Here is a 10972-nt window from a genome sequence, read left to right as displayed (position 1 = left end):
TTAAAAGTTGTTTAAAAACACTGTTTTGTGCATTCAGGGACGACTGGGAGTAGAGTGGGGCTAAGGCAACGCTTGAACCCCTCTAGGTCTGCCTGCTGTACAACTGAGGCTGGTAGGCCGTTCCAAAGAACTATGGTGTAAGGAAAGACGGAATATTTAAAGCAGTTGGCTGATGTATGGACTTGTCTGAATGAGAGTGGGTGCATATGACGAGTCATCCTCATAGGCCTCTCAAGATACTAGTATGATGGCGGCGAAATGGCTACCAAGCCATACACAATTTTGTAAAAAAGGGTCAGTCGGGAGAGGTCACGTCGGTCCTTCAAATCTTTCTATAAATACAACATAAAAATGATATTGCGCATCAAATTGATTGACAATAAAAATGTAACTATTTTGTGATCGGTGATTAATTCTTTGAAAATAATCTACATAATCAGACACATAGTGGTTTGTAACCGAAATCCACACCACGTTTTATCGGAAGTGGGTTTGTCAAAAAACAGCGCAAGCGCACATTTGGAAATTGTGCTCAGCATTTCGTCGAGAAAATAACGCAGTTTTGCTAAAATAAATATTTACCTGACAACTGTCCACATTTAACAACAAACTGTCTAGCTCGAGTCCATTAAACTAAACCTTCTCACAGAAATGTCGGACAATTTTAATGCGGAGGAGTTCGAAAAAATCGATCACGTCCAAGCGGACCAAGATACGAACATCACTTCAACTTCGTTCGGTGCCGAACCCGATGGTGACATGGCCGAAGAAGACCAGTTTGGAATGGATAATGGCACTAATGATGATGCCATGTTTACCACGGGTAGCTATACGAGCTACTCCGACAATCAAGGGCATGTTAGCAGCGGTGGTCAGCCTCTGATCAGCTTTGCTGAAGATGAGGGGAATGTTGTTGCAGAAGAGCCAGAAACGGAACCTCTCAAACCCGCATCTCAGAAAAAGCCTTCAGCACCTACTGAATGCGGACAAGGTATAATAAGCAGTTTGAGGTGTAAATTTAAGTGTTCATTAATGCAGATAAATATGTGTCCATTACCAAATATTGTGTTATAAAATTTAAAGTCATTGAGTAACTTTTTAATTTTCACCCAGGCAGTTTTGTTTTCATTGGCATTTGAAAGTTTGTTTTGTTATTCTTATTCTAATGTTTTTTCAATTGATTAAAATAGGTTGTCTTTAGATTATTACACGCTGTCCGTCATGTAGGATATATTACCACATTGAATGCTGTTTGATTGGCTCATAGCGTTCTATATATTAAAATGATGAACATCAATATTTGCCCAAATGAGATAATAACCTAAATCACTCTAAAGATAGAAATCATGGATGTTGATTTGTCTGGAAGGCTACCTTTTTTAAAATCTCCCCCAGGAATTTTAACCTGTCACAGGCAAGGGGATGTTCACTTAGTTTAGTTAAACATATTTATTTTAGCTTGATTGCATCAAAAGCCTAAGGCTTATTTGAAATGCTCTCAAGTCCATTTCCTGGGACTAGAACCAGTACTTGGTGTCTTTGAAAGAGATCTAAAGAACGCTCCCTAAGTGGGGATGGAACCCATGACCTCCCAGTTGCTTGGCGGACACCATATCCACTACGCCACGGCCAAACCCATCAAAATGAAGTATTGAATTCAGACAAAACACCCATTATTTCTGTGCCAAAATCTTGTATGTTTCTTTTGATGGAAACCAGACCTTCTTATCTAGTAAGCTTCAGTCTTGATCTCTGTTGGAATATTAACAAAGCGCTGTTTTAAATGAAAGCTGATGACTTGAGGGGAAGCCTCATCACTATTGATTCATGCGAATAAGCCTTCAGGGGTTTTTATCTTATTTTGGGGAAAGGGCCTGGCCTTTTTTTAGGGGGAAAATAATCGCGTGAAATGCTGGATTTTGGGGGAAAAATCGTCCATGCAATAGTTTACAGTTTCTCTTTATTTTTGGACACCTTACAGTGTTTTTTATGGCTATTTCGGGGCCGACATTCGGCCCCATTCCCCTCAAAAAAGAGTATATATTTTTCCCCCATTTTGTAAAAAAAAAAATCCCTTCCAGATGTTAAAAAAAAAAAAAAAATATATATTTTTTTAGAAAGAACTGTTTCATAATCATGAGAAATATATCTCAAATTTATTTCATAAATTACTAACAAAGTATCAGAGCTCCAGATAAAGGTCGTACAGCCGTAAATACGCCTTTTTCATGAAGAGTTACGCATTTATTTTTATAAACTGGACGTACAATTACGACATTAATATCCGTTTTACGCATTTACGAAAACAATCTGGCCGTACCGATACGTCTGCGAGGCTTATTTGTTGGTCTCTAACCTAACGGCGCTTTTCGTTAATTTAAATTACCGAAAAGTTGTAGACTAGGTTCATATATTAATGCGTCAAAAACAATATGTCTGCGTGCAATGTAATGCTGGTTTAACCGAAAGGAGTTCAAAACAACACTTTGTTGTCATATAATGACTACATACGGTGTCGTCTAATCATCCTGACATTAAATCTGTAAACCCAGAAAAAGACATTGTCGCTCCAATATTAAACGATTTTATTGCATCGGTGGCTTTAAACGTTAGAAAACACGATGGGAAACGGATGAGACAGTGAAATAAGTGTTCATTTACTTAGCTTACTAGGTGGTTTGTGTTTTCTTGTCAAGAAAAATGAAGAAATAGTATTAGTCATGAGTTTTAATGTGTAGTTGTATTTGCATCATAATTCAGAATGGAAAACCTTATACAGTAACTGTTTAAGAAGCTACATATATTTATTATAATTGCTGCAAATGTTTCTGTAAAGTCAGTTATACACCCTTCAATATTCAAGAACACGGGTAGTACAGTACTACCTGTATTTTTGGATATGGTAGTACAGGTACTAATTGATTTTAAGCGTTACTCCTTTTCTTTCTGTCACTCAGTGGCAGTACCGTAACTAATTTCACAATTCCTTATCTGGAGCTCTGAAGTATATAACTATTAAGAAAACTGAGACTGTGCATGAAGGCTGACCTGTCTGAAACTAATGTTGAAAAAATCATTGATATATATTTCAGAAAAAGGACAAACACATTCTGCTGTGAATACAAACATGTGTATTAATATAATAAATATCATTACATATAAAAGAGCGAATTTTTAATTTTCCCCTTTTCCTAAAAAATGACGCATTTTTTCCCCTTTGGACGGGCCCCGCCACCATGCCCCTATAAGTGAAAAAAAACACTGCCTTAATTTTTTGTTTGTAAATTTTCGGAAGCCTCTATTTTTACAATATTTTTGTATCATAAGTGTCCAGGAACTTAGGAGTTCCATTTTTAGGTATTGTGATTGGGAAGAATCAAAATCATAGTGTTAAATGATTATACTATCATTTAATTCATGATGCACACAACTTTAAACATTTTGTTGAATTTTCTAAGGAGCAAAATTAAATTTGTAATCCAAAACAAACCTTAGAATTTTAATGTTAACAAATGTTAACAATTTTAGCTTCAAATAAACAGATGGTTCAAATTTTGGGGTAAACAAAATGATGCGCTGTGTCTGACATAAGTACAGCATGCTGAACAGATTTGATACTTGCATGATGGGTATTATTTATGAAAACTATCAAAACAGACACTCACATCACCCTGACCTTTTTTTGTCCCCCAGTCTATACTGGAGAACATATTGTTTTTGCCCTGGGCCAAAAAAAATAGGTCCGTTTCCGGTGGCCCGACCGTGTCTCCCGAATCGGCACCGACCCTCAACTTTTTATTGGGGTTGCCAAAAAAACACGTTCATTTTCGTTCATATAAGATGTATTATCAAGCAAACAAAGCATAAACATACATGTATTTCTTATTATAAGCTTTAGTAGCCTTCCATTTTAGTACCCTAAAAAAAAATCCTACCTACCAACCCTGTTTTTTTTCCAAGGAGACCAAAAAGGGACTTATTTTTTTCTTGGCCCTGTCTGTTTGTTGGTTTTCTTCAAACTTTAACATTGGCCATAACTTTTGCAATATTGAAGATAGGAACTTGATATTTGGCATGTATGTGTATCTCATGGAGCTGCACATTTTGAGTGGTGAAAGGTCAAGGTCATCCTTCAAGGTCAAAGGTCATATATGGGGGGGGGGCATAGTGTTTCACAAAGTTAACATATCTTGTTTTACCTTGACATTGAAGTTCGTTTGGACTTACACCAGGTTTTTTGGCTGATTTTTTAATCCGTATTCTCTCATATTCCCAAGTGCTAAAAGTATAATTTTTTCCCAATTCCATGGAGTCCCCAATGCCCTTTTGATGGTTTGACTTTCAGATGTTTTGAAATAGAGGTGTTAAGTAAAGAAATATAGAGTTTAAAGTTGTCATCTTCAACTGTTATCTTACTGTTTAGTTTTTCTCTGTTTTATGTAATTTTTATCAATATGTAATTGTCATATGGGCAAATGGTGAGAACAGGCGCTGTTTACCAAAAAAAATGTTATTCTCTTATTCATGGACCTATTAAATGAATCATTGCTGACCAGGCTTCCACTGGGGACATGAGTGTTTATTGAATGCAGCAACTTGGTTCTTTATGAATGGAATTCTTACAATTTTGTTAGAGAAATATATATACATTTGGCTGGTGGGTATTAGGCCAAATATAAGCCTTGGCATCGACTATATTAAAGCATGTTTATTTATGGTAGGATGTCTGCATTCAGGTTATTCTACTAATAATTGTAAATAATCAAATAATTAATTTATTGATGTTATTCACAAATTCCATCGTTTGGTGTAAGCTTTAGTTCAAAAGTGTATTAAAACAGTCCAACAATGATGACACAAAACATTACAAACTTCAATGTGAAGTCAATAATTATTTGTAATGGACGTCATATGCACGTGAGCTCTGCAAGTATGGTTTTCTTTTGTGTATAAGCTACCTATTCATGATTCATGTACTTGAGCTGATCTTGAACTCTGTCACTAGACACAGTGTGGTATTTTATCATGTTTAGTCAGCGTGAACTTGTACTACATTTAGATCATTACAGCATGTGTTCAGTGTACCTTAAACCTAGCACATGTGTTTAAACCTAGCATGTGTGTCTAATACAATTCATTAGTACATGTATGTCATAACCAATATAGTGTGTCTGTGCTGAATATTTTCTTAAATGTGTTATTCAAGATTTCACAGAAGTTTAGTTACATTTGGCTTAAGATTTTAACTGTAATTATTTTTTATACTTTAGATGTAAAATTATATATTGTAAACCCAAGCCAGTTAAATATGCTTAACCTCTTTGATCTGAATTATGATTTGTGATTTAAAAATAATGATCCTCGCTCTGGAAAAAACGGGTTAATATTTGAAAAGTGTTGTCCCAGATTAGTCTGTGCACACAGTCCACACAGGTTAATAAGGGACGACACATTCCGCTTTTATGTATTTATCATTTAAAGGAAGATTCTTCTTAACAAAATCTAGTGTAGGAGGAAGGTGTCGTCCCTGATTAGCCTGTGAGACTGCACAGGCTCATCTGGGGCCATACTTTACTCACGTGCAATAAGCCCCATTTTCCCAGAGCAAGGGTCAAATCTTGATATTCAAACACTCATGTTTTAGTCTTCACTACAGATGTACAATGCAGACTTTCAAGCTATTAATATAATGAACTAAACAAAACACGGCACTTTATCTAACTAATATAATTGCTTAGTCTTAGACTACATATTACTGAAGGCCTTCAAAGGACCTGTCAGACGCATCATCAGATATGAATGGAACCTTCAGGGCTCTCACTGGGTTAAAATTTCCTTTCGCCACCCATTTTTGCCATTCTAATTTTTTTTTTTCGCCACTATTAAAATGACCTCTGAATGGGGCAACTAATGGCAGAAACTACTATATTGACCAGTAATTCTCTACATCTAATTGATTATAATCGCCACTTGTTTTCGCAAACTAAAAGATTTTATTGCCACTCTTGTGAAACTTTCGCATTTGGCAACAATTGCAAATTGCAGCAGGAGCCCTGAACCTTGGCAGACATTTCATCAATCTTTGAGACTGGCATGCTTGTTCCTATGAATGTTTCACTTCTTTTGCCAGCAATCAAAATTTAGACTTGTTATCAGGGAAGGGGTATTACTGATTTTTATAAGTAAGCTTATTGTTGTTCACTCTGTAATATTTACTGTTTAAATAAATTATTTAGTGCACACATTTTCAGCTGAATGCCCTAAGTACACGGGAGGAGTAATGGGTATACCGGGTATGAAGTACCTAAGTATGTACAGCCCAAAACAACAGTTTTATGCACTCTTATTCCACATTGGACCTTGCATACTCATATGTTGGATATTGTTTCACCATTTTTGGATTAGGGAAAGGGTTTTACCAGTTGGGAAAAAATGATGTCGTTTTGACTAAAATGGGAAATCGGTGTTCCCTTTTTACTAACATATACTAAAAATTGAGAATATATGTGTTATCATTATTATATGTATTATAGTTTGACTAACACTGCTGGATAGGGAAATGAAATAAAATGTTGCAAATTATTTATTAAAAAAGTTTTGTTTTTATACGTCCGTTTTTAAAAACGGGACATATTATAGTTTCACCCTTGGCGGGCAGGCGGCGTCCACAGCAGTGTCCGCTCTCTAATTCAAAAAGTTTTCATCCGATCTTCACCAAACTTGGTCAGAAGTTGTGTCTAGTCAATATCTAGGTCAAGTTCGAATATGGGTCATGCCGGGTCAAAAACTAGGTCACAGGGTCACTTAGTGCATTTCAAGGATTAAGCATGGTGTCCGCTCTCTAATTAAAGTAGTTTTCATCCATTCTTCACCAAATTTGGTCAGAAGTTGGTCATGCCCATACATGCCAGAAATTTTCAGGTTTAAATCGGGACATTTCCATTAAAAATGTCGGGTCATTTGACAAATAAGCGGGACACCTAAAACAATCAATCATGCCACCTTTACTGCAGTCAGTATTACTCACAAAACCTCATTATTTCTGGCAAATATTGACAATAAATGTGTTTAAGTATTTGTCAACACAGATGTTCTCCATTTTCCGGAAGTAAGCACACATGTGCAATAATCGGATGAATCCATAACGTGTAATTTGGGACAGAGGCATGCATAATTGTTCAACCCGCTGTGCGCCCATTGTGCACTGTTTTTATTAGACCAATCATGAATTGACTCTAAATATAGATTGATGCAATATGTACAAATTATTTTCTGAAAATTTGAGTCAAAACAAAAATAAATTTATGTGAAACATCAATGTGTTTCAGAAAGCGCTCATTTTGTTTGATATACAAAACTGGTGTTTTGACAGGTTTTTAAGCCTCTGATGGTATTATACACAGATTACCGCGAAATAGTATATTCGGACTTGATTTGGCCATGAAATACCAAAGTAGTCTGCTTTCAATTCACTACGATGCATCTCTCGCTAGCAATTAGCGACCCCTATCATAAAAACGCCATGGTGTGAATGCCTGATAAAAAAGATTATTTGCCAATAGATCGCTAATTAGGTGTCAAAAACAACACTGGATCACTTGACTAATAGATATGGTTTGTTAATAGGGGGCAATAAAGGGATTAGAGAAGGTAGTTTAAGCAAGACGGAGCCTAAATAGCGAATTTTATTGTGACCTTATAGACAGTATGGCGTTTTTACGGATGTGGGGACGAATTGCGTCACATCAGGACACCGGGACAAACACCTCAAAAGCACGGGACGTTTGGCATGTATGGTCATGCCGGGTCAAAAACTAGGTCACGAGGTCACTTAGTGCATTTCAAGCATTTAGCATGGTGTCCGTTCTCTAATTGAAGTAGCTTTCATCCGATCTTCACCTAATTTGGTCAGAAGTTCTGTCTTGATGATATGTAGGCCAAGTTCAAATATGGGTCATGCCATGTAAAAAACTAGGTCACGAGGTCACTTAGTGCATTTCAAGCATTTAGCATGGTGTCCGCACTCTAATTGAAGTAGTTTTCATCCGATCTTCACCTTATTTGGTCAGAAGTTGTGTCTAGATGATGTGTAGGTCAAGTTCAAATATGGGTCATGCCGGGTCAGAAACGAGGTCATCAGGTCACTTAGTGCATTTCAAGCATTTAGCATGGTGTCTGCTCTCTAATTGAAGTAGTTTTAGTCGGATCTTCACCTAATTTGGTCAGAAGTTGTGTCTAGATGATTTGTAGGTCAAGTTCAAATATGGGTCATGGTAAAGTTATCGAGTTGTCCAAAACCTTCAAACGGGAGTATCTTGTGACAGTTTGGCACTCTTGTTTAATTTATCAATTGGGGAATTTTTGGCTGTCATAAAGGGAGACTGTATACTATTTGGGATTGGTAATTGGGTCCAATTTTTGCAACAAATTTAACCAAAAACCTCTGAAAACTGTCTTAAGTTGTTGACTTTCAAACTTGTTGACTTGCAAATTGTCTTGAGTAATTAACATTACTTAAGAAGGTACATATACAATTATACATGACTTGTGTATCCATAAAAAAATATCTAATTCCTGTATGTAAGTTTTGCTTTTACACTTGTACACATCAAATATAAAGAAAGACCCCAAATGCTAAACAGAGTTATCCGTTTTCCATTCAAATAAGTTCTGACATTCTGGATTACCATGGGCACAGTTGTGTCTGTGCATAAGAAATACATGATAAGATTATCTGCTGTGTTGACAATGCAGCATACAGATTGATTACAACTGCAACCACTTATGTGTTAAGATACGTCTGGGACGTATGCTTGCATAAGTGTTACATATAAAAATGCAAGGTCATAATGTAACAATTACTGCTCCAGTTCTACATAAACCAGCCCATCTAGAAAGCATATACAATGTTTGTCTCCATTAAACATGTAGATCCCAAGTTGCACTATCCCTCTTACCAGGTTCTACTCAGCGTTCTAGATACATGTAAGCTGCGTATCAGCGTAATATACGCATTAGAAATATCAAGATACGCTTAATTTATCATTTCCATGCGTACATTTAAGCAAGCCAATCTGGACTTACGCAAATGTTGTAAATTCTCTGCGTAAACAAAAAATATAAACAGCTGATTGTCTTTCCCAAAAATATAAGACTGGTTATTGTAATAATTAGAGCTAATTTGTGCACTGGATTGACGAAATAGTTAGCTAGTCGGTATGTATACTCTGTTTCATCTAACCGCATGGTAAATTTAGTATTGATTTTTTAGCTCGACTATTATATATGAAATATATATAGTGGAGCTATCCTACTCACCCCGGCGTCAGCATTGCGTGCCGTACCGTAAGCGTGCAAATGTTAAAGTTTTCGTACTACCCCAATTATTTTCATTGTCCCTTGACATATTGCTTTCATATTTTGCATACTTGTTTACCAACATGACCCCAACTTATTATCAAGAGCAGACAACTCTATCAAGCATTTTGTCATAATTATGGCCCCTTTTCCACTTAGAATATGCAGCAAATGTTAAAGTTTTTGACTACCCCATTTATTTTCATTGTCCCTTGACATATTGCTTTCATATTTTGCATACTTGTTAACCAACATCACCCCAACCTATAAACAAGAGCAGACAACTCTATCAAGCATTTTGTCATAATTATTGCCCCTTTTATACTTAGAATATGCATATAATTGATAAATCTATGTTAAAGTTTGCGTACTACCCCAAATATTTCCTATATCCTTTGACATATTGCTTTTATATGTTGCAAACTTGTTTACCAACATGACCCCAACCTTTTAACAAGAGCAGACCACTATCAAGCATTTTGACATAATTAGGGCCCCTTTTACACTTAGATTATTGAACATTTTGCTTAAATTGCCATAACTTCTTTATTTATGATCACATTTTATTATTACTTTGACAAAACAACACTTACCTGAATACCACAATGGATTCAACCCAAACAATACCCCACGCCCCTACCAGAATCCCTTCGACCTCCCCCCCAACCTCACCCCCCCCCATTATTTTTTTTTAAACATCTAAATTACCACACCCCAAATTATACCCCCCTCTCAACCCCACTCCCCTTACCTACCCCCCTACCCCCCCCCCATTTTTTTTAAACATCATCTAATAAATTACCACAACTCACATTATACCCCCTCTCCCCCCCCCCCTACCCCCCCCCCACCACCCAAAAAAAAAAATTGATTTTTTTTTAAACATCATCTAATAAATTACCACACCCCACATTATACCCCCCTCTCACCCCCCTACCCCCCCACCCCCAATTTTTTTTTTTTAAACCTCATCTTATAAATTACCCCACCCCACATTATACCCCCTTCCCCCCCCCCCCCCCCCCCCTCCCCCCCCAATAAAAATTTATTTTTTCCTTTTTTTATTTTTGAAAGATCGTCTAATAAATTATTGAATTTTAACAATTTCCCCATGATGGCTTACGTTATACTGTCAAGCACTCGAATAGTCAAGTGCGCTGTCCTCTGACAGCTCTTGTTAAGATTCCCAATTAATCAATTTTGCGACTAAAATTTTTCCCAATTCATTGATTTCGCGACTCGTTTTTTCCCAATTTGAAGATTTCACGACTTGAAAAATTCCCAATTGTAGGGGTACAGGTACCTTTCCCCTTTGTGGAAAAAAAACGCTGTAAACTGAGGTCATCGTGTTTGAACGGTCAAAAGCCTTTTCTGATATAAGCATTACTTAAGGCATCCCATGTAATGAAGTTAGAAAGATGCCCTGTAAGTAAAATGTTTTCACACATGAACCCTTATACAAGTTTCATGCCCTTGTAGCTCTGTTTCCGTCCAAGATCAGAAATGTCTGTAATGCTGATGCCCTTAAGCTATACATCAATCTTTCTCTTGCCTAACACTGTCATTTGTTTGTTTTGCATGTCCCTGCTGTTTCCACGCTTCCTCCACATCTTAT

General features: G+C 36.6%; 1 protein-coding gene across 6 annotated transcripts in view; it reads left to right on the top strand.

Moving 5' to 3' along the window:
• The first annotated feature begins 462 nt into the window (after window positions 1-462).
• LOC127875152 (reticulon-1-A-like) overlaps window positions 463-10972 on the top strand; it is a 49212-nt gene continuing 38702 nt past the window's right edge. For 4 of the 6 annotated variants that reach the window (XM_052419995.1, XM_052419990.1, XM_052419989.1 and 1 more), the window contains exons 1-2: window positions 463-991; window positions 6252-6308. In XM_052419995.1, coding sequence (XP_052275955.1) covers window positions 652-991; window positions 6252-6308 — 397 coding nt within the window. In that variant the 5' untranslated portion in view covers window positions 463-651. The remainder of the gene's footprint in view (window positions 992-6251; window positions 6309-10972) is intronic. The other 2 variants (XM_052419991.1, XM_052419993.1) reach the window with 2 other exon arrangements.

This window comes from Dreissena polymorpha, chromosome 3 (genome assembly GCF_020536995.1).
Source record: "Dreissena polymorpha isolate Duluth1 chromosome 3, UMN_Dpol_1.0, whole genome shotgun sequence".
NCBI lineage: Eukaryota > Metazoa > Mollusca > Bivalvia > Myida > Dreissenidae > Dreissena > Dreissena polymorpha.
The sequence above is the reverse complement of the archived record's forward strand: the minus strand, read 5'-3'. Positions and strand labels throughout refer to the sequence as shown.